The sequence below is a fragment of the Psittacula echo genome (assembly GCF_963264785.1).
Source record: "Psittacula echo genome assembly, chromosome: 5".
Lineage (NCBI taxonomy): Eukaryota > Metazoa > Chordata > Aves > Psittaciformes > Psittacidae > Psittacula > Psittacula echo.
In genome coordinates this window covers 60,541,452-60,565,877 of record NC_137739.1, presented here as the reverse complement: position 1 = coordinate 60,565,877, position 24,426 = coordinate 60,541,452, and the positions used below count along the sequence as shown (strand labels likewise).

Sequence of the window (24,426 nt, the reverse complement as noted above, 5' to 3'; positions counted from 1 at the left end):
TGTTAGACTGATAGTGTGTATTCAACAACCTTTCTGTTAAGGAAAGTAAGACTTTTGAAAATAATTTTGAAAAAATGTGAGGGGAATCACAAGGCCTCATCTGGAATATTGTGTCCAGTTCTGGGCCCATCAGTTCAAGAACGACAGGGAATTGCTTGAAAGAGTCCAGTGCAGAGCCACAAAGATGATCAAGGGAGTGGAACACCTCCGTTATGAGGAGAGGCTGAGGGAGCTGGGTCTCTTTAGCTTGGAGAAGAGGAGACTGAGGGGTGACCTCATCAATGTTTACAAATATGTAAAGGGTGAGTGTCAGGATGATGGAGCTAGGCTTTTCTCAGTGATGTCCAGTGATAGGACAAGGGGAATGGGTGTAAACTGGAGCATAGGAGGTTCCATGTGAACATCAGGAAAAACTTTACTGTGAAAGTGAGAGAGCACTGGAACAGGTTGCCCAGGGGGATTGTGGAGTCTCCTACATTGGAGATATTCAAGGCCCGCCTGGACAAGTTCCTGTGTGATGTACTCTAGGTTACCCTGCTCTTGCAGGGGGGTTGGACTAGATGATCTTTTGAGGTCCCTTCCAACCCTCAAGATTCTGTGATTCTGTAGATACAAAGCCTCACCCATCTAAATACAATTGCCACTGTATTCTGGCTTAAACTATTGCAGTAATGGTTTTGAAGTTCAGCTTCGTGGAAGTGAAGTCTTAAATAAAGCTGTAGCACACAGCAGTGGTTCCCTGCAAACCTCTCACTAACCAACAAGAACTTGCTCCATGTGAGTGTGATACAGCCAAGGATGAGACAGGCAGCAGAGGAATCCCCAACTGTATTCTGAAGAAGTTTTTGCCTCAGTCTGTATCTTTGTAAGGATAAGATTGCAACCTCTTTGGTAGAAATGATATATACCTCTTTATGGGAATGTTATATATGCAGGTCTTCTAACAAGAGGCCATGATAAGAATTTTTGCTTAAAATTAAAAATTCGTGGTTATATATGAGCAGTCATAATGAGCAATAATGTTGAAGAACACAGATTTATATAAATGGTTTTAAGGAGACAGCAAATTTTGCATAGGCTAAGATAGTGATGATCTGTTCAACTGGCACTATTGTCAAAATATTTTTTTTGTGAAGCAGCAAGTGATTTTCAAACTGAGAATAAGGTTGTGAACTCTATATAAATAGTTTCCTGATTATCAGCCTATTTAAAAAAGATCTTGCCAAGAACTCAAATGCATCTTTAGGAATGTTAAGAGCTAGAATGCCTGGATTCTGGCAAAGCATTCAGTGTAAAAGCCTTCAGTGATAAAACGTGTCCGTGTTTATGGCATAGTTCACACAATATAGCTATGGTTTAATACTGCAGTTTCATATTTTAATTGTTTTTAATGCCAACCTAGACAAGAACAGATTTCAGATGTTTGTGTTAGTCATCCTATCCCGTTGTCTAGAGACTAACATTTTGTATGTAATTAAAAAAAGGATATGTTTTTGGTCAAACTGAGCCAGAACTGCTTTTATGAATCATATAAGATAGAAGATTTTATGCTCAGAAGAGTAATGTGCAAGACTCATCTCCTTACCTCTCTAACCAATAGCTCCTTCTCCTAAGCGTTTTTACTCACACTGCTGTTTTCTCTCTGAATGGGAGAGATAGTCTTAAGAAATTTTGGTTGTTTTTTGGAGTGGCAAGAAGTAATGTTTGGCTTTTGGAAGCAACAGATAGTCTTATTCCATAGCTGAGAGATCCAGAGTAGATAGTGGATTCAAATTACACTGAGGAGATTTCAGATCAAACACATAGAAAAATTCCTTTAAATAAAACAAGCAGAAACTAGATTTTTATTAATTTTTTTTATCTTTAACTACATCTAGAGTTCCCTTTAGTCACTTCTCACTACATATGTAAGTCTTGTCATGCTCTTCTTTTTGATGATTAAAAGCTTTGTATGATTAAGGAAATAAAATTACATTAATAACTGTGCACTTAACAATGAATTTGAACTGTATATTGCGCAACAGAGTGTAGTGGTTTTTCTCACTTTACGTTCTCTTTAAAAGCCTTTTGAGGCAAGGAAGAATGTACAAATACTCCTACTAAAGATCCAGAGAGCAGCAATTGATACATTTCAGTTGAGGCACTGATAAGAATCTATGATACGAAATCCTTGTGTGATAAGACAACAGATAACTAATCATTAGAAATTTTTAATGTTGGCAGTTGGAAAATACTTTGCTAATACTAATGTACGGAATTTGAGTGTTACTGTTTTGTTGCTCAGTTTATTTCAGCAGGTTTTGGTTTGCTTTCCAAAGAAGGAAAAAATGAAAAATCAAAATGTGTAGAGGTGAAAAAAAGTCTGAATTTCCATATATGATAGTAGATGATCTTGTTTATAAGAACAGTTGCTATACTATAGCCAAATGCGCATCTGTGTATCTGTGACTCTAGTTTTCAAAAGCAGCTTTACCTTTGTGTCTTCCCTTTCATTTTTTTCTGCCTGTCCTTCTCCCTCTATTCCTCCTGTCCCCAGAAGAAAAAGACAGACTGACCAGCTGACCTGTCTTGGTCCTGTACTGGAGTTTATTCAGAGACTTACAGCTTTTGTTTATTCAGTTTACCACAGTTAATATTATTAACACTGTCCTTATTTTTGTTCTTTTAGTAATTTCTCTATTTGTTAGTCATGTTTTTATAGAGAAAAAAATACATTTTTATCTTCTTTTGGAAATTGCTTGCTTAGAAATTTAACCACTTAAATGGTGTTATAATTAGGAGTGTTGCAAGTTCTGCTAGGGTCTACTTAAGCTTTAGTGTCAAGGTTTGGTTTTTTAAAAATGAAATAAGTGCTACTCAGTGGGAAGCTGATGAGACAGTGGCCTTAAAATTTCTGCAGTATGAACACTAATTGCAGAGATTAATATATTACAGTTTGAACCTGATAGATCCAATGAATACTGCAGTAAGGGACATCCTGTTTTTAAAAGATGGTTAAAAAAACCCCCCAAAACAACCCAGAATTTTGTTTAGGACCTTCCTTTTCTAAATTTTTGTAGCCTGTTATTTTTCTGGCTCTGTAGGAGTCAGCAGTACTAGGTGCTGTCAATCTGTTATTACCAGAGTATTTTCACCATGACCTGTCTTGTAGAGAATAAAGTATTAATTGTGACTTTCTTCTTCCTTTTGTATTTTGGAGGTGGTCTTCCTAAATCCCTTTCTTCTGTGTACCACCTCTTCCTCAACCCTTTGGAAAAGGAAAAGGTAAACTGTTTGCTATTTGCAAGGTAAAGCCATTAGTGCCTCTGAAGCAGTATAGCTGCTCTGGTAATGGCAAATTGATTATATTGTATTGCTTGACTGAATCCTAATGGAGCTACCTTATTCTGCTCTTTAGACTATAGTTAAAGGAGTTTTCTAGTAAGTGTATATCAAAATCTCAATGTAAGATTTCTCTTTATCCTTAGTGTTCATTTTAATATTTGAAATAAATTAAGCCTAATTAATAAACTGTCTTAAACTTTATCGATGTCTGGCAACTTTTAGTGCTTTTGCAAATATTTAAAAGTAATTCCTTTAGGAATAATCACTGTAAACAGAATTTATACGTAATGACGCAAAAATACTGTAAGTTATGGTTCTCATTGAAATACAAGTAGAAAAATTATCATGTCTTGTGCTAGTGAGTATATATGCATGTTTTAGCATTTAATTAAAATAATGCAGTTGCATATATATGTTTGATGTGGCTGTATTTCAGCTAACTGTTATAGGAAGACAAAAGACAAACTAAAATTGATTTGATATGTAAATAATGCAGATTATATTTTCTTCTCTTTTCATGTTTATTTTTTATTCTAACAGTTGTTTAGCAGACTGTCTGTAAACTACTCCATCGAATACCTTATCAGTGTGCGATATCACTGTTTGCAGCATCAGCTTCCGCTTCCATATATTGTTTTTGCATGCAATATGAGGGCTGGTAAACTCTTGAACTATTCTAGTAAGTAGATGAGAGCTTAACTGTCTGGGTAGTAAACATAGCTAAGCATGGTTTCAACTAACTTGTAGAAATTTAGGGCAAAACATCCTTTCAGAATTTGGAATGTGTAAAAATGGTGCGTGTAGTTCAGTGTAATAGGTATGCATACTCTTAGGCAGTTAGCTGTGTGCATATTCGAGTTTCTGTTCTCATTTACAGTTTGTAGGCATCTTGGGGCTGCTTTTAAACAGCTGTTCTGTGCCTTCTGCACAGTGAGTTCTGGGGCTTATAAAAATGAGAAGAAAAAAAAAGGATCATAATTTAGTTCTTACAAAAGATGTGCAGTTTTATGTGGTCCAGTTGAAACAGATTAAAAAAACCTACGCAAATCAAAACCAAAGCCAGTTGCTTTTGTTACCATGTTTTATCAGAGGATTCATTGAGGTAGAAGTACTTATTCTAGATCAACCTTTTTGAGATATACAGTATTATGGTAATTTGAATTAACTAAACCTTTCAGTATGTTTCTGGAACTTCCTTAATTTATGCAGAAATGTTTGTAATTCTAAGAATCTCAGAACTTATAAAAGTTTTGCAAAGTATGATGATTGCATTTGTAGTGTATTACTCTCCTGTTATAATTAGATGTTAAACTGTTTTTATTTTAAATTATTACACTTTAAACACTCTTCAGATTTGCAAAATCTGAAATAGCATTGCCTTAAAATACTTTTCCTCTCTTTAAAGGATACCTTGATTGTGTGGTCTGAAGCTGAAAATTATGATTTGGCACTTAGTTTTCAAGAAAAAGCAGGATGTGATGAAATATGGGAAAAAATATGTCAGGTAAGTTTGATAAGTCTCAGATTGAGACAGCCTAAATCATCTTAATGTTTGTGTTCAGAATTTTTACACTGTTCTAAGAAATGAATCTGAACACAGTGGATAGAAAGAACAAACTATCATTGTAACCACCTCCCACAAATTCTGCATTTTTTGAGTTTGAAAACTTTCTTCTTCCTCCAGAAATTTGTTAAGAACTTAAAGTATGTTTGCAGTGGTTTTTTAGAGTATTTTCAGGTCTTTTTAGCTCTATTACTGCCCAAGAAACTTTAGCTCAAAAATGAGTGCTTAAAAAGTTTCGTAACAATTAATTTTGTAATTAACTCTTCCCAGGATGGCCAAAGGGGAAAAGGTTACCTGTCCACAGTTTTGTTGTAGACAGACGAATGTATGTGAGCTATTAGTGAATTTTATAACATATTTCTCATAGACTTAACTGTATCTTATTCACATTCCTGTTTCTACATTTCTCGTTCTTCTCTTCCTCTTATCTCATTCTACTATTTCAGGTGAGGGCAGTATTGAGTTTCTCAATAGAACTTTCCCATGTAAATATGACAGTATGCTTCTGTTGCCTATCAGGGTATGGAAGATTGATTTGATAGTTCCTCTGAAGGAAGAGATAGCTCTCTCCCTTCATTATCTCCTCAAAACTATAGTTCTTGCAGTTTAAAGAAATGAACCTATTTATATATAGCATATATATATATTTTAATATGTGCTAAAATAACTCATTATGTTTTACCATTATGACCAGCTGACTGTATAGTCACTGAATCAATGTTGTTTCTGGGTAACATTTGGTCAGGTATTAACTATTGAGCAATACCTGGAAGATTTTAGTCAATGTATTCACTTAATTCATTTTGTCAGTTCTTGTTGAGGATTCTTTTCTTCCATTCCAAGCATTACAACTTCTCTTAATTTCTATGCTACATTAGGTGGCATTTCTCAAAATTTGTCTAATTCTCTCTTTATGGACTCTTCTGTTCTTAACAAACCTTGAGCTCGCTCCACTGTCTTTTGGACTTTGTTCTCACTGATTTCAGAAAAAAGCAGAAGAAATCTGGTTTTACAATTGCATGTGCATAGATCATTGAGGTTTTTTAGAATTTAAAATTAAATCAGGAAGTAAGAAGTACTACTTATGTGTCGAATGCTTTGCACAAGTCCAGGTAGATGATGTCAGCTACTCTACCCCTGTCCATCAGTTCCGTAACCCCATCATAGAAGACCACCAAATTGGTCAGGCAGGATTTCCCCTTAGTGAAGCCATGCTGGCTGTCACCAAGCACCTCCTTGTTTTTCATGTGCCTCAGCATGCCTTCCAGGAGAATCTGCTCCAAGATTTTTCCAGGCACAGAGGTGAGACTGACTGATCTGTAATTCCCTGGGTCATCCATTTTCCCCTTCTTGAAAATGGGGGTTATATTTCCCTTTTTCCAGTCCTTTCTCCTACAGTGGGCTCAAGGTCTTCATTCTCACAGTCCCTGCGTCTGCCTTCCAAGACTTGGATGGTGTGGTCAGAGCCTTTGCCAGTGAAGACTGAGGCAAAGAAGTCATTAAGAACCTCAGCCTTCTCCAAATCCAGGGTAGCCAGTTCTCCTCATAGCTTCTGGAGAGGGCCCACGTTGTCTCTAGTCTGCCTTTTATTTGCAATGTGCCTATAGAATCCCTTCCTGTTATCTTTCTCTAGCCAAGTTTAATTCTAACTGTGCCTTAGCTTTCCTAACCTGGTCCCTAGCTTCCCGGAAAACATCCCTGTATTCTTCCCAGGCCACCTGTCCTTGCTTCCACCTTTTATAAGCCTCTTTTTTCCTATGAATTTTCCTCAGCAGCTCCTTATCCATCCAAGGAGGTCTCCTGGCCCTCCTGCTGCACTTCCTTCTAGTTGGGATGCAACACTCCTGAGCTTGTAGTAGGTGGTCCTTGAATATCAACCAACAGTCTTGGGGCCCCCTGCCCTCCAGGGCTATATCCCATAGAACTTCACTTAAGCAGGTTCCTGAAGAGGCCAAAGTCTGCTCTCTTGAAGTCGAGGGCAGTGAGCTTGCTGCATGCTCTTCTCACTGTCCTGAGGATCTCGAACTCGACCATCTCATGATCTCATCATTATTATTTAAGTTATTAAAGCTTCTTTTAAAAAGAAAACTTTTGTACCACTTATACTGGAAGTGGTTGCTGATGTATAAGCAGAACAGTATGTGGAATTTGACAGCATTCTGGATTTCACTCTAAGTATAGGCTTGCTGTTATCCATGAAGATTTTCAAGATGGAAAAGAACAGTGACTTCTGCCAGTCTACACTGCAATGCTTTTATGGATTTGACATACCAGACTCCAAGCAGATACTACAATAAAGATGTCATTGAAGCTGAAACACTGGTGACCAAGCTTCTGTTTCTGTTTTCTTTCCTCACTAATTTGTACTTTCCTCAGTTTCCTTGGTGTATCTCTAGGGAGATCTTTGCAGGTCCTGTGCCTTGTTTTGATAACGGCTCCAGATTTCCACTACTCTTTTGTTAATGTTGGTCTGGGGCTTTCTGTTCTTAAGAGGGAATTCTGTGCCTCTGTTGGGTATTTAGAATGTGCACAGTAACGGATTTTGACTTGCAGCTCTCCAGAATTGAAAACGACAGTTAAATTAACAAGACTGGCCTCTCATCTGTTTGAGGTAGCAGAAGCTTTGAAAAGCATGAAGAGCAGTTAAATAGCCTATAGATAAATGTTTAAAGCTATAACTGCAATAATACCATACTGGTTTGCATTTGAAAGTCTGTCTGCAGAGAATCATAGAATCACTGACTATTTGGGGTTGGAAAGGATCTTAAGATCATCTAGTTCCAACCCCCCTGCCATGGGCAGCGATCCCTCACACTAGACCATGTCACCCAAGGCTCTGTCCAGCCTGGCCTTGAACACTACCAGAGATGGAGCATTCACCACTTCTTTGGGCAACTTGTTTCAGTGCCTCACCAGAAGTAGAGAACTTCTTCCTACATCTAACCTGAACTTCCCCTGTTTAAGTTTGAACCCATTACCCCTTGTCAGATTCCTACAGTCCCTGAAGAAGGGTCCTTCTCCAGCATCCTTGTAGGCCTCCTTCAGATACTGGAAGACTGTTATGAGGTCTCTGTGCAGCTTCTCCAGGCTGAACAGCCCTGACTTCCTCAGCCTGTCTTCATACAGGAGGTGCTCCAGCCCCTTTATCGTTCTTGTGGCCCTCCTCTGGACTTGCTCCAACAGCTCCATGTCCTTCTTATGTGGAGGGCACCAGATCTGTACACAGTACTCCAAGTGGGGTCTCACAAGAGCAGAGTAGAGGGGCAGTAGCCTGTTAGAAAGTTGTCCATACTAGTAATTACGAATTTCCTTTTTTATTTGGAGTACTCAGGAAATGTAGCTTTTCTCTTTATTCTTTATCCTTTTTGTAGAAAATAAATAAATATCTAATGTAGAAATAATTTTCCAAAGCCGTCTGTTTGCAGAAATCTTTTCATTATCTATTGCTTTCCAAACCAGTTGTACTCAGTGTCAGACTTATGTTTGCACTTCTGTTTTGGCCATACAAAGAAAAAGTGTGTGATGTTTAAGATGGTATTGTTATAAAAGCATTCAGGTAGCAATAAACTTAAAACTCCACCTTTTTGAATGCATCTTATTTTGTAGGTTCAAGGCAAAGACCCTTCTGTCGATATTACTCAGGACCTTGTCGATGAATCTGAGGAAGAGCGTTTTGATGATATGTCATCACCAGGTCTAGAATTGCCATCATGTGAATTAAGCCGGCTAGAAGAAATTGCAGAACTTGTGGCATCTTCACTGCCTTCACCATTACGTCGTGAAAAACTCGCACTAGCACTGGAAAATGAGGGCTATATTAAGAAGCTCTTAGAAATTTTTCATGTGTGCGAAGACTTGGAGAATATTGAAGGACTACACCACTTATATGAAATTATCAAGGGAATTTTCCTTTTGAACAGAACTGCACTATTTGAAGTCATGTTTTCTGAGGAATGTATAATGGACGTAATTGGATGCCTAGAATATGATCCGTCTTTATCGCAGTCACGGAAACACAGGGAATTTCTGACTAAAACAGCAAAATTTAAAGAGGTGATACCTATATCTGATCCAGAGCTGAAGCAAAAAATACATCAGACATACAGAGTACAGTATATTCAAGATATGGTCCTACCCACTCCCTCAGTTTTTGAGGAGAATATGCTATCAACACTGCATTCTTTCATCTTTTTTAATAAAGTGGAAATAGTTGGTATGTTACAGGTAAGTTTCAGAATTTCACTGTCTCTTTATTTGTTATTTGTGCTTGTGCAGAGAAAGTTGGATAATTTTTATTGGAAAGATTAAGATGCTTCAGTGGAACCTTAGTTTCTGTGATTACAAAAGTAATTTTGAAGTAAGACATAAAAGGCATGGATTCGAGTACTGAGCTGTTACATTCTTAAATTTCAGATACTGGACTAGATTCTCTGTAATTGATCTAAATGGAGCAAAACGTATGTGGAATCCTGAATGAGGTTGTTTGGAATGGATAGTACTGTTTGCATCTTGCAGGGTTGATTTTTTGTAGGGGTTTGTGGGGTTTTTTCTGTATTTTGGGACTTTCCACGCGCTGCAGTTAAGGATGATTTTTGTCATGCTACCATGACAAGAAAAAAAATACCAAATTACTTCATCCAGATTTCACAAATACAATATCATGCCAGGATAAAACTGTTTCTGATTTGCAAGTAAATTAAATCAGTTGTTTGGAAAGAACAGGTTCAGAGCATAACATTGCCTTAAGTGCTTGAATGTTTTCTTAGTTTGTCTTTTAAGTCCCTAAATAATACTGCTTCGAATTGCCAGGTTTTCATGATGTATGTCTTAATGCAAATGTAAAGAGATTTTATGATGATTATAGATACCTTGCTTAAATGCTTTAAATATTTTGCACCAACTTATGAACTTCCTGAACTGTATAGAAATAGGTGGAATATGTGTGTAATAGGAGCTTCCTAACGCTTTCAGCGAGCTCAGCAAATTGTTACAGCACATGTATTGTAGTTTGTTAATTGTTGCTATCTTAATTCTTCTAACATTTCATAAATTCATAGCCACTGTCTTTGTAAGGGCTGTCTTATCTGGAGAAATGGGCAAAGTGCTAGATGCTGCTGATGACCTTAATCACGTTTATCTGAAGTTGAATCTCAGCATACACCCTGTTCAATTTTATGGAATATACAGCAAAGGAGAGTGAAAATTCCTTTTGCAAGCTCATAGCAAAACCTCCCAACCTTCCATCCACCACACTCAGCTGATCAGGATACTGATACTATTTAATCCACTCTGTTGGAGCTTTAATCTGTTATGTCCACACATGGAGTATTTGATAAGCAGCCAGATGTGCATGATGTCACCCAGGCCTAGCAGCTGAGGCATGTGCCTTGTGGACCAACCATTACTTCCTGCAGCAGCTGGTGGAAGGCTGGTAGAACATCAGGGGCCTCTTTGTTAGTACTAGACCCCAGTTTGCACCCAACTGAACCGAACTCTTCATGGTATGTGTGTCCTTGATAAATAAAGTCCCAAATGTGTATCCGAAACAGTCAGAAGGCCTTCAGCATTTTGGAGCGGCCATTTTGAGAAAGCTTACAAGTCTGACGTTGCGAGTGCTGAATAATTCAGTTAAGGGATCTCAGCTTAAGTATCCAGTATGACCTATGTCTCTAAAATATCTTGACCTCTTTGCAAGGGTTGCTAAAAGCAAAGTTCTGAGGATCATATATTTTAGCTTGAGGAGGAGGAATGGAAGAATTATTAAGGAGTGTAGGTGTTATGGCTGATTCTGAGAACACTCTTGAAAAGGAAGCTGGGCAAGGAAAAAAGGGGACCTGATCCTTCAAAATCATTAAGGGTGTTTTTGCCAGAAATCCTTGGGTAACTTGATTAAGTAGTTGATTATTTTCCTTTTTTTCTGTCTCTTGCATCCTGTGTTAGGTTAATAGATGTAAGGTAAGCTTGGGTTAGAATATCAAGGATTGGTGCAGTTGAAGAACGTTTTAGTTGCAGTTTACAGTTGAAACGGAAGCTCAGGTCTGATTTTGATTTGTGTGACTGCAGGTTTCTGAGCATTATCTTCACTTCCGTTGCTGTTGTCTGTGGTTGAGCATAAAGTGTAATATGTGTGTGGTAGGGCCAGAATAATTTTCACTGCATAACTTTCAAAGTTAAATAAATCAAATTGTTCAAGTGCTTTCTACAGTTCTGAGCAGCCACAAGTGGTAGCACAGGAGGAGGAACACATACTCCTTGTTACATTGCATTTCTTAGACCTTTCACAGTACAGCTGTATAGCATTGAGTAGTTACTCCCTGAGTTTATAAATAAGACTGTTGGAAATTATATCGTATTTATGATCAGTTCTTGGTTTTGAGGGAATTAAAAGAGGCCATCACAAATTATACACCCATTGCATTTCTAAGAGATTAAATGGCTTGATTGATTGGTTGGAAGATTGATTTTTCTAGTTCTGACAGTGTATCTCTAAACCAAGGTTTAAGCCTACTTACCTGACATTCATTTATCCATTTATTTAAAAAGCAGTATGTCAGGTTGCACTGTTCTGTTATCTCTGCCCTTTCCTTTCTCCACCACCCCCATTTCTACATTCTGTGTATAAAATGTATGGTTCCGTTCCTTTTCATTTCTTTAAGCAGAATAAATAATGTTCTGAGAATAAAATTAAGACTGCTTCTGTAGATTTAACTTCTGTAACTATTTTTCAAGGTCTCTTATTAGTGTATGGTTTAACATGCATTTCTATAATTGGTTCTATCCTAGTATTTCAGTGGTGGGGGGTGTTATTTCATGAAAGATTTAAACTTGTCCGTCAAGTTTCTGGCATTCTTTGTTTTAGATCTTCTGAGATCCCAATGCTCACTAACCTTACATGTGTACTTAAGAAGCTGGTGTTTTATAAATCATTGTTAATTAAGGAGTTTTTGCGATGCTTCCTGGTAGTTTGTTGAGACCCATGGATGAGTCTCAAGTTGTTAGGTGATGTGTAGTACAGGTTGTTAATGCTTCAGCTGTTGGCTTTAGATTGTCTCTTGTGAACCACTGAGAGAAGAGTGATCTCTTTAGGAAATTTTACCTCTCGGGTTAAAAGTAAAGTCCCTGAGCAGCTGATACCCTGTGACATACTGCAGCTGTTGTGTGTGCAACTGACTTGTTTTATATTCTGTTCTTTTCTTTCTTACTGACTGTTAACGACAAGAAAAACTGTAACTTCCACCAGGACAAAACAGAGAAGCTCTACAGAGCCCTTCTCATGTCAGACTGTATGTTAACTAAAATGGCACACTGCACTTCCCTCGTTTCAAATTAACTGAGCCATACCTTAGTTACAGAGAAGCAATTAGAAATTTGTACAAGCCTCTGCGCAGGTTGTGCCTTACGCTCTTTGACAGGCCAGGTGACTTTCCTCAAAATTGCCACTGTGTCTTATTTAAGGTATTTGGTGTCAATGTGGGACATGTAAGGTCAATTTTTCAATGTAACTAGTGAATTCTGTAAATAAGAATGTCCAGATTCTTAAGAATTGTGGCTTTTTTAGGGATTTTGGACATCTTTAAAAAGAAAAAATAAATACATCTGCAGTCATGGAGGCTACCTGCTTCCATGATTTTGCTTCCTTTGGTAGGTAAATAACTTCTGGCTGTTCTGTGGTAAAACAATAAAAATAAAGAATGGAGTGCCTTTGGCACTTAGGGTTATGAACTGTATTCCTCTCTCCTTTACGAAGGTTAGCTTTTCCCATAATCTTTATGTAAATGTTTACACTGATGGGCTGTTATAAGAAACGGAGGTTAGTTTATTTGTGATTTAATTGTCTAAGATCTGTAATTTTAAGTAACTGCGTGGAGATCTCACTAAACTAGATACTGTTGTTCATGATGGATAGTAAGCCCAGTATTTCCAGTCTACAGAATTAACTGCTCTGGAAACCTCTGCAATTACAGGTTTTATGATTCACTGTACATAAGATATGAAAGAGGTATATAACATTTTTTTCCAATTTCAGCCCCTCATAATATGCTCTTACTGCTTGGGGTCCAGCCTGTTCTAGTCTTGAGATGTCATAGCCACCAAGAAACCTCTCTGAAACATGGAGTTCGCCAAGTTTTGAGAGTGGGGGTGGGACAGGTAAGTGGTGTTTCTTACTTTATATGACGCTCTTTTGCAATTAAAAAAATATATACTAATGTTCACACTGGAGGCCACCAGTTCTTTCCCTTTGAATTATTAACTAGTTCTTAAAAAACAAAAAAACTTGCAAAACTGCGCCATAGAGTGAGCAAACACTGTTTCCTTCTGTTCTGTCCCCCCTTTCTCATTGGCGTGCTCTTTTTGCTAGGAAGGTCCTGTAGTGTTCTACTTTCCACAATACAGAATATTGTTAGGATTACTTTGGAGTATGTACTTTTAGACTTCTATTCAGAGTCTTTTGTTTTGAGGAAAGTGAAGAGTACAATGGGAACATTGGACATATGTTAAAATAATTCATGTGCCTAGGAGAGCGGTGATCACATGGGATTACTGTACTGGTAAATTAGCATTTTTAAATACAGAAATCACTTTGCTGTTAGTCCCTATATCCCTTTTTAATAGCTAAAAAATTGTAGGCATTAAAGTAACAGTTATATACATTTAGGTGTATTTTGCTGGGTTTATATATAACAACAGGCTGGTTATAATTTTGAAAGTGGTTTTACAGGTAGTTACTGATTCTTTACAGAACTTCGTGGATGCAATTTTAATTATCTGTAGTTGTTTTAGAGAAAGAATTGTGTCAGTGCATGTGGGTAGCTTTACACAAATGTATTAGGACTGGAATGTCTTCTGCCAGTCTGCTGTTTTGCAGTAGTTGGCTCAGGAGTAACTCTGGAGATCCACTCCCAGCAAAATTTGCCTTGCAAGTAAGGTGTAAAGGGATTCCACTTTCTGGGGGAAATGACAATGAAAGAAGTTTGCAAGTGGTACCTGCTAATGATTTCTGAGATTAACTTCTACATTGTACAAAATTATGGTCACTGTCTACAGAAACTCCAAATGTGATAAATGGATCTTATTGCTGTTTCAGCATGCTGTTTCAAGTGGAAATAGCTTATTGATAGCAAATGAAGGCATGTGTGGGAAGGTAGTCTGAGATAAAGGAGACTGAAACATTTTTTGAACTATAAAATCCTCTGTTGTGGCAGCAGGAAGGCATGTATGTTTGAAGCTGTAAATCTGTTTGCTGGTAACATTTTATGGAACTTTCTTGGCTGAAATACTATTTCTGCCTAAAATTGAATATGGAGGTGGAAAATAGGATGGAAAGTGTACTGTTTTCCAGCACAGGTGTCACAGAGCTTCTTGAAAGTTTTTTTTCAGAAAGGCATGTTTTCTGTCATTTATCTGTAATCACAGGCATGAAGGATCTGGTAAGTGTGAGTTAATTACATTTAAGAAAGGCCTGCTTTGAAGAATGCTTTTTTAAGTGCCTACTTGTAGGAGGGGGAGGACTGCTTTGAAAGTGAATCAGAAATATAAATAGTGTCATTTCTTGTGATCCTACTTTGTGGGTTTTCTTGGTTTTAAAGTCATAAATGATTGAGTGCATAGATAGCCTGGCTTAATTTTATCTTCATGAACTTTGAAATGTATTAAATCCAAGGAGCATCTACTTGGATTTTGTAGAAGCATAAATGAATACACTTAGTATTTGGCATATGCATAGTTTAAGTATTGCACATTTAATTAATTTCTGTGCATGGGAAAATAACTATTCTACAATTGCCTCATAAACTATCTTTTGCAGTTTTATTTTCTTAGAAACAGTTGTGACTTTCACAACTTCCAAGATAACATCCAAATGGATTTTGGTGCTTGTCTGCATGAAGTGGTCAGATACTGCAAAGAATTACGCATTTGTGCTGTGTTCACAGCTGTATTTTGGGGGATTCTTTCAAGTTGGAAAACACCCCAAATGGGAAACACTTAAGCTTGTGGAATTCTAGCATTTGGTGTTGGTGCTTTGTAACTTTTAATATATGTGACCTCTGCTTTAAGTCTGCATTTCCATAGGTTCTGGTAGTGTTGTCCAGGAATGTATCTGTAGATATGTTGCACATGTCAGTAATTTTACACCCTGAGAGAGAGAATCTTGTATTTAGAATTGTTCACTGCAATCACAGTTTTCTGTAATATAGGAGTGTTGGGGGTTTTCCCATCAATAATAACCTGTCTACCTTTCCTTAAGCATCCTGGAATGAGACAGCACCTAAAACACATTTCAGGGCTGAGACCTAACTGCAAAGTTAGTAATAGGTTGGGTTTGGTTTTGTTTTGTTTTGTTTTGTTTCTTGGAATAATTGCCATTTACTGCATGTTATCCATGTAAGAATGGGATGTTTCAAGTCACTCAGATTCATCTTAATTTTGTTTGATTTTAAACTGATCTTCTAAATAGAATCCATAGTGTTAGAAAGTCCCCTCTACAAGTCCCAGATGTTTGCAAGCCCAGTAACAGAGTGAGTGGGTTGGCCTCTCCTGTAGATGGCCTCGTATTGAACCAGGCAGGAACATGGTGACCTGTCATTAAGCTGAGCTGGGGTACTGCCCCGCAAGGGCCTGCCTGTCAGGCTCTGCTGTTAGTGCTGGAAGTGCAGCTTCCCTAGCCACCTCTGTCTCCTAGGCTCTGCAGTGGGTCACAAGTGAGATCCCCCATGGCACCAGCACCACAGGGTCTCCTCCTCTCCTTCCACACTTGACTTAAAAAAAAACCCACACAAACAAAAAACCCCCCAGCTTTGGGTAGTATTGTGTGCCATTTTTTATGCAGAAGCACACTAATCTTGGCTCTGACATACTGAAATGCTGAAATTTCCACTATTTTTTCCCAATGACCATTCTAAGATATTTCTGTGGTATTGACTTGCAGTTACTGTCAAGTATTATGAAGGAAGTAAAAAGTTCATTTCACAGTGAGACTGGAAGTGTAGGGGTTACGCTTTTCCAGTTTGGATAAGCATGTATCTTCTCAATAGTTCTGATAAGGGACGAGGTTAGTTTTACATCTTGATTAAAAGTCACAAAAAGATAAATGAAGGCAAACTACTTAGCCTGTTCTTAAATACACTGCTAATCATGGAGAATAACTAGCATGCTCTTCAAAAAAATCATATACTTTTTATATTTTTATGCCCTTTTTTTTTTTAATTTTGGTAAAAAAATATGTTGGTATGTGTACTGTGGGTTTGTCATGCTACCTGTAATGTCTAATGAGTGAGATATTAGGATAGGAATCTTACCAAGCCATGTTACAGCTGGATAGCAGGTAGTCAAACATCCTTGTATTCTTTCATCACAGCTGAAGTTACGTTTCTTGAAATCTAAGACCTTAATAGTGGTTCAGAACATGTTTGACTGTTGAAATCTGAAAGTCAAACTTTGCATTTCCAGTACTTGGTCCTCCAGAGTGAATTTCAGTAAACTTCAAATGAAGCCTGTCCTATCTCGATTTTGAAGCAGCCACAGAAATAGCACCTGAAATTGTGTGCAGAAATCATTCTTCTTTATTATCACTAAGCTGTTGGGTCAGATTGGAAGCACAGCACAATATCAAACAAGAGGAAACTGGTGACATATCCCAAATACAGGGTTTGCCTTGCAGTGTGGTGAAATGCCTTGTAGGGTGGTAGCTCATGCCAACCTATTTTGGGTTTATCTGTGTTGTGCAGTGCCATGTAGAGATCCTGGACTGGGTTGTGACAGTGTTACAGCTGCATTACCGTGGTGTGCTATTGGAACTGAGGTACTCATTTTCTCAGCAAGGCTGCAAAGTGACCCTGGGTGAGGTACCTAGATAATCTGCAGTTTCCGAAACTTTATGTGGATGTATCTGAAGTACTGTTGTGGTTCTGCTTTATGCTGTGTAAATGTAAGCAAGGCAGTTTGGTTTTCTAGCGCTGTGGTTTTAGGGTGGAGGGATATTGCACGTGGTGTCACTTGACTTCACAAGAAACAACACTGGCAGCTTTTTGAAAAAAAGTCTATTCCTATCTGATGTACAGGCAGCTTTTTCAAGCGAGTGCTATCTTATAACTGTGTAATATTGGGGAAAGGATAGGGAAGGTTTATTTAGATTTTAATGATTATGTAGTTGTTAGCACTCTGATGGTTATGGGAAGCTACATATTGCTGCTTTTTCAGTCTAAATACATGTTTGTAATGTGTTGTCTGCTGTTTGTAGTTTTGCTAAGGTACAGCAGCATGAAAAATAATGGAATGGTTTTTGATGGCTGCCACCCAGAATGCCCAGTAGATGCTGTACATAATAGAAACACTTTGATTTGGTTTCTGAAGTTCACCCTTCTCACAACGTTGGGGAGAAAGAATCTCGCCTCCTTCCTGCTGTTAGAAAACTCTCTCTTCGTTGTGTCTTTGTCTCCTGCAAAGATCTCAAGATTCCAAAGATACATGTATGTGTAGGGCCAAGTGGGAGGTCATATTTATAAATACATGTAAACAATTGAAGCAAGGGTATGGTAGTGTGGTTTGAGGGACAGGCATGTGCCAAAGAGGAAGGAAGTTAGAAAAGTCGTGAACAAAATGATGAGATTGGCAGTAGAAAATAGAAAACAGACAGCCAAAAGTCAGTACAAGATACGTCATAACTGAGAGTGAAGTGTTGGGGTTGGAGTGGTGCTGAACATCATAAAAGCACAAAACCAAGATTGATATTAATTTGTTTGAAAATTGAGTTAGAAAGTTGATACTGGTGTGATTAACTACAGTACACAAGTGTATATTCTCTCAAGTTACAGGAAGCATGGTTTAGAAGAACTTTATGTTATAGTTGGATGCTTTTTTGATACTGTGAAATAAACAAATAGTATTGTTTTGCCTTTATAGGAAGATGAAAAATTTCTGACAGACTTGTTTGCACAGCTAACAGATGAAGCCACAGATGAGGAGAAAAGACAGGAATTGGTAAGAAATACGTAAAACATACATGAAAGGGACAGTCACTACGAAGTGAGGCATGCATCTGTTTTTTTAATTACTAACTAGTGTATTATTCATGTTTTTCAGGTAAACTTTCTGAAAGAGTTTTGTGCATTCTCTCAAACACTGCAACCTCAAAACAGAGATGCGTTTTTCAAAACCTTGTCAAATATGGGCATTCTGCCAGCACTAGAAGTTATATTGGTAAGTCAGTTCCATTTTATTTGTGCTAACAATTTTATGTATGTCCAGAGAGGTTGTTTTAAAAAAGTAAGTATGCCAAACTTCAGACATGCAGTTTTCTGAAGTGTTTGCTACATTCTGTTGTCTTAGCTTGGGTTAAAATATTTTTGTAAAGCTTTAAAGCCAGTTGCAGTATGACATTGGTAAGTGCCCTGGCATTCTTAGTTTTTGTTTTCTTATTCGCCTTACATCTTTATATGCTCTTTGGTGTACTATTGAGTTAGAAAATAGGGAAATAGACCAAAAAGCAAGGAAAACATAAAATGTATTTTTCCCAACAGTTGTCAAATGTACAAAGGAGAGGTTATAGTCAATACAGGTTTAGAATACAGTTTTAGTAATAGTGAGGTATGACTTGTAAGTAGGAATTAAAAGCTATATGCTTTGTGTTTTTCATTGCATTTAAGCCTTTTCTTTAAAGGAAACATAAATGATTTTATTTCACTTCTCCAGGGGATGGATGATGCACAAGTTCGAAGTGCAGCCACTGATATATTCTCATATTTGGTTGAATACAACCCATCCATGGTACGAGAGTTTGTCATGCAGGAAGCGCAGCAGAATGATGATGTAAGTAGAGGGTCCCTAGAAATGTGTGAATTGTTTTTTGAAATTAGTATTTTATATTTACAGCTCTGTTAAGGACATGAACCCTAGTTCTGAAGAAATATGCAATACAGTCATCATGGTTACAGGATACTGAACTGCCATGTTTTTCACAGTTCTGTTTGGGGAGATGAATGTTTGCCTGTTTACATGTTCTTGTTCCTTAAAACACGTTACCATAAACTACCATTTTGGTTAACATAGCTGTCATACAAGCAGCGCAGAATGGTTTTGAATGATGGCCTCCTTAAAATGCAAAATACAAATTTCAGTCTTGATCTTAGCATACACATGTGTTTTTAATTTACTTGTGAGAAACCTGTGTTTCATTTACTCTCTCACACGTTGCAAGTGGAATGATGGTCCTGAGTGTTCAAAATCACATTTCAACAGAGGTTTACATTTCCCAGAGATCCTGTCTAGCTGATGAATACAAAAGGCAGCACACAACTAGTAGCAAGAAGGGTATTTCAGAGTGGTATTCAGTAGAGAAAAAAACATTGTGCTGCCTTTTCACTAGAGGAGATAGTTAATGTCTTTTCTCCTATCTGTTAAAAACATGCCAGAGAGCAGGAAGCTGCTGGTGCTGCTACTTCTGTACTGGAAGAAAGGGCCAGCTGGGACAGGGAATATTGCTGGTCTTTCCAGCTACTTGAATCTGATGACTGTCTTCTTTCATGGGGGACGGTGGTAACCAAGCAATTTTAGCACAAGGATTCCTAAATGTAAATATTATTTTCTACTTTTATGTGTATTTCTTGGATTTTGCAAATACATGTTGGGGTTATTTTTACGTGGAAGTAATCTCATCAAGTTCAATAGCATTATAAAATGTACTGTTGTATGTTTGTAGAAGTAAAACTCTTGATATGTATTCTAAAGGGGGGGAGGAAGGGATGTGCGAATAAAAACTGTACTCTGAAAACACTTCCAGAAATCAGTTGTATTTTGAGACTATTAATTGCCTGTCTCTACTTTTTACCTTTTGACATTTAAGTTCAGACTGAATTCAAAATTAGATTGTTAATTTCAGAACCATTTTTAGTTGCTTTGACAGATTCTTCAGTGCTTGCCTTCTTAATGTTGAACCACTGACCAGGATGCATCAGTGGCATGTAAAGTTAAATTGTTTCTGTTAAGTTTGGATTTTTTTGTTTGGTAGTTGTTTACATTTTGCAGAATGTTGATAGAACACCATTTTAAACAGGCAGTAACCCTTTTGGAAGATAATTTGGATTTGGTGCAAGGGAGGAACATTAGAACTAATTTTTGCCCTTTTTTTTTCTGCCCTGTTAGGATATATTACTCATCAACCTCATTATAGAACACATGATTTGTGACACAGATCCAGAACTCGGAGGGGCAGTGCTACTAATGGGTTTGCTTCGTACTTTAGTTGATCCAGAAAATATGCTTGCCACTGCCAATGTAAGTAAACACCTTAAAATGAAATTACATTTGGTTTTTAGAGTATTGGTGATATGCGTTACACAGATATATAAATATTTTTTCCCATTCTTTAGAAAACAGAAAAGACAGAGTTCTTGGGTTTCTTCTACAAACATTGTATGCATGTTCTGACAGCCCCTTTACTGGCCAATACTACAGAGGACAAGCCCAGCAAAGGTAATGCCGCTCTGGATTTTGAACATATCAAGGCTGTTGAATGTCAATGTTTAAAATAAAGTAACTGTCAAAGGATGTTTTCTGTTTTAAAGAGTATCTGAGTCTCTGATACATTGTTGAAAGTAAAATGTTGATTCATTATTTAGTCATTTGAATAATTTATAAAATTCAGCAGAGACGTGATTTAAGAAATGAATTGCATTTACTGCAGATTTTGTTTCAGAAAAAAATGAAATACTGCATAATTTTTAGTAACTCAAGGGGCTGTTCAGTGACAGACTTGTAAACACGTAAAAGTTTTATAAGGTCAAGGATTACTAGAAAGGATGCAGAATTCCCCCTGAGAAGATGTGTATCACAATACTGTGCTGAATTTGAGGGTATTGTTTCTAAATCAAAGAAAGCAGAGATCAGTGATGAAGTAACTGTTCTTGCTGGCTACTAGCAGCAGTACTGTTTGTTAATAGTATAGCACATCCAAAATGGATGTAAAAGGAGGTACATAAATGATACATGAATGTTCTCTGAACTTCTTAATTTATTGTATGGATTTCCAAGGTATTAGTTAAATTAATCTATTTTATCTTAACTGTCATCCAGATGGATTGAAAGTGAGATTTTTATTATTTAAATTACTTCTGTGCTTTAATGATCGACTGTCTGGCAATACTTTTAAAAGGTAGAACTACATTTTTTAAAAAAGGCATTTAATATTTAACTTACTACTTTTGTACTTACAAGCAGGATTAATGTTTTGTATATGCTGAAACGGTTGTCCTAGAAGTATTAAAAGAGGCTGAGATTCTTCTTGTTAAAAGACATAATAGATCATATTTTTGGTGCAGATGTAGTCAAGGCACTGCATGTAGGGCAAACTTTATGATATAGACATATGGGCATCATAATGAGATTTGGTTAAAAAAAGCCTGATGATTGTGTTACTATTACATTTTGCCCTCTCTGAACCTTCAAACACTGAGTTAAAACAAAATGTAATTGTTTCTGTAATTTAAGAGGGTTTCCTGCCATATATATATAAATAGAAAATACTCTGTTCATAAGAAGATTGTTCAGTTTCTGTTTTAAAGACTAAACATACCCTGTGGCATGTTTCCTAAACTGTCTGTGGGAATACAGAAGAACTTCTAAATGTTTACCAGACTGCAGCTGGATATTTGAAGTTAGCTTCTGAAAGGCAGTATCCTAGATACGCTTAATGATTTTGGTTTTGGTTTTATTATAGATGATTTTCAGACAGCCCAACTCTTGGCATTAATACTGGAATTGCTAACTTTCTGTGTAGAACATCATACTTATCACATAAAGAACTACATCATAAACAAAGATATCCTGCGAAGGGTACTCGTTCTCATGGCCTCAAAGCATGCTTTCTTGGCATTGTGTAAGTTGGAAATCTGAAGAATAAACTAGTACTTTGTGAATGTGAAGTGTTGCGTGTCGTCATTCTGCTGGAAGAAAACTGTTCACAGATGATAACAGTTTGTGACTGAATACAGGAATTCTGTTATACTCTGTGTTACTCATACCAATTTCTAGCTATGTCAGTAGTATTAGTGAATAGTTTTGCATTTATAGATGCTTTTTTTTCCCTAAAAAGCAGAAGGATTTTTCTTAATCTCAGTGTAGAGGTGAATTTAAAAGATGGTATCTCAATATTGAATATACCGATAGCCATTGTAACTTTTGATATTTTTTTAGTAGAAATTATCAGAGGTATTTGATTAGAGATTAACAGATCTCTAATTTGGAGTGCATTAAACAGCACAAAAGCTCTGTGTGCTGCTCTTCAGACTCTAGTAACAGTTTATTGACCATGCTCAGCACAGTAATAATAAAACAGTGTGACTTTATTCTGGAGGCAAGTAAGAGATGTTTTTCCATAATTCCATTGTGCACATAGACTAAAAGCCTAAAGTTGACTGAGCAGTACCATACAATAAGAAATGACCTTTTAAATTTGTAAGTGAATCGCCTGAGTTAGGGTTTAGAGCCCTTGAATAATCTTTTTTCATTTACGTCTAGTTGGTAACCAAAACGTGATGCCTTGTATCAAGTTAAAACTCTACTTTCTGTTTATACATGGACATTCACATACTTGTGTAAGCTTTGGAGTTTCAGAAAGAGCTTTAAACTGGATGTAAATTAAGTCTTTGCTTTACTATATGTGTGAAGAAAATGTCGTTTGCTCATTTCAAAATGAGGTAGTTTGCATCCTAATCAAATAAGGACTCAAATGTAATCAAACTTACATTTTAGTAAGTAAATTACAATTTACTCATTACAATAAGTAAATTAAATAAATGACAATTTAATAAGCAAATTTCCTAATTCTGCTGCTGAGAAAATATTTTGCCTTTGTCATAGGTAATTTAAAAAAGCAAAAATACACCTTTACATTAGAATAATTAAACAGTAGTATAATATTTCTTCAGTGAACAGAGGTGGCTTCACTCCTACAATTATGATGAAGGATTTCTTTATGATAAGATAGATGAGTAATTCAGCAATATAGTCAAGACTGTTGGGAAGCAGAGAATAGCTGAATGTATTATCTAGTTCTAGTAATTTAATGCTGTGTAAGAACTGAGGTTGCAAATTGTCCTGAGTAATGCTGAATAATTTCTAGGGTTTTTTTCTTTTAAATTTAAAAAATATTTTGGTAACACTTCTGTTTCAGGTGCCCTTCGTTTCAAAAGAAAGATAATTGGGCTAAAGGATGAATTCTACAACCGTTACATAATGAAAAGTTTTTTGTTTGAACCTGTGGTCAAAGCATTTCTAAATAATGGTTCCCGTTATAATCTGATGAACTCTGCCATAATAGAGATGTTTGAATTTATCAGAGTGGTGAGTGCTGTTACATGATGGAGACAATTACTGTATTGTTTAATCTTGTAATTCAAGACGACTTTTCTTTTTACTTGTACCCTAAATTACGCTATCGCAATGGGACTGTATGATACTGTATTTAAACCAGCTTTCTCTTGTAGCACTGTTACATATTTGTACATCTGCTCTTATGTTCAAACAGTATTGTGACTTGAAAGTTAAATTCACTCAATAGTGTGTATTCGCAGGTATGCAAATCATGCAGATTGGCCTGCTATCACAGGAATGTAATTTAAAACTGCTGCTACAAAACCATCCAATTTAGCTGTGCTCTGTAAAACTCAACTAAATATGGAAACATACAGAAAAAAAATACCAGTCTTTTTTTATTATATTAGTAGAGTGCTGCAAAGTTCTTTCAGTGGGAAGTCTCCTAAAATATTCATGCCAGTTTGGCTGTCAGCACAGTACTGTTCCCTTAGTGTTGTCTGCATCCAGATTCTGACAAGGTGCTGTACAGACCCTAAATGTGGTAAGTACGGCCAAGTTAGAGTGCAGTCATGGAGGAGTAAGTGGGTGAGGAAAAAAGGAGGCTTGGTCAACTCTTGAAATCTTCCATGCTAATGACCTCTTTTCTCTTGGAGCTGAGACTCAGGGTAATTCAGGACTGAGATGACCTGATCATCATGGAAGAGTTGATTTAAAAATAGTTTTGTAGCAGTGAAAAAAGTTAATCCATATGGATGGCCCTGACTTCTGTGCTGTGGTCTTTCAGTGCCCTGCGAGATTTGGTGCTGATTCTGCAGTTCATGCTATGGGGAAATAAATTGTCTTTTATTTTGTTATCTCCCTTTTCACATAGATTTCCAGGTTGCATTTCCAAAATAGTTCTTGGTATCTGTAAATTTTGTAATACTTTTTTCTAAATCCAGGTTTTTTTATAAAGAGAGCAAATTTTTAAAAAGTGTGCTTTTATTGTTACTAATGTATAGCCATTCATAAGAGGAGACCTTTGAGCACATAACCAAAACCAATCAGTGTATTAAGATTCACGTTTGCTTGTCCTTATTAGCTGGTAATTAAGGTGTTTATTCTGAGGTGTATTCTAGGGGCTGTGCTTTGCTAAGAAAGCCAAACAATGCCCAGGAGCAGTTTCCCCGCTGCAGGATGCAGACCTGTGCTAGTCTCAGCTGCCTAGAGTGGCTTTGGGCAGCCACAAC

At 36.9% G+C, this 24,426-nt stretch overlaps 1 protein-coding gene across 7 annotated transcripts in view; it reads left to right on the top strand.

The window, feature by feature from the left end:
• PPP4R3A (protein phosphatase 4 regulatory subunit 3A) overlaps positions 1-24,426 on the top strand; it is a 47,118-nt gene that overhangs the window by 14,278 nt on the left and 8,414 nt on the right. For 3 of the 7 annotated variants that reach the window (XR_013956795.1, XM_080617497.1, XM_080617496.1), the window contains 10 exons: positions 3,200-3,264; positions 4,730-4,828; positions 8,495-9,112; positions 17,789-17,866; positions 17,969-18,085; positions 18,578-18,694; positions 20,027-20,158; positions 20,254-20,356; positions 21,600-21,758; positions 23,055-23,224. Coding sequence is in view for 6 of the 7 variants with exons in the window: in XM_080617497.1 (XP_080473623.1) it covers positions 3,200-3,264; positions 4,730-4,828; positions 8,495-9,112; positions 17,789-17,866; positions 17,969-18,085; positions 18,578-18,694; positions 20,027-20,158; positions 20,254-20,356; positions 21,600-21,758; positions 23,055-23,224 (1,658 nt within the window). In the remaining variant the exon portion in view is untranslated. Of the gene's footprint in view, positions 1-3,199; positions 3,265-3,954; positions 4,004-4,729; positions 4,829-8,494; positions 9,113-17,788; positions 17,867-17,968; positions 18,086-18,577; positions 18,695-20,026; positions 20,159-20,253; positions 20,357-21,599; positions 21,759-23,054; positions 23,225-24,426 lie in introns of those variants that run through there. The other 4 variants (XM_080617498.1, XM_080617499.1, XM_080617501.1 and 1 more) reach the window with 3 other exon arrangements.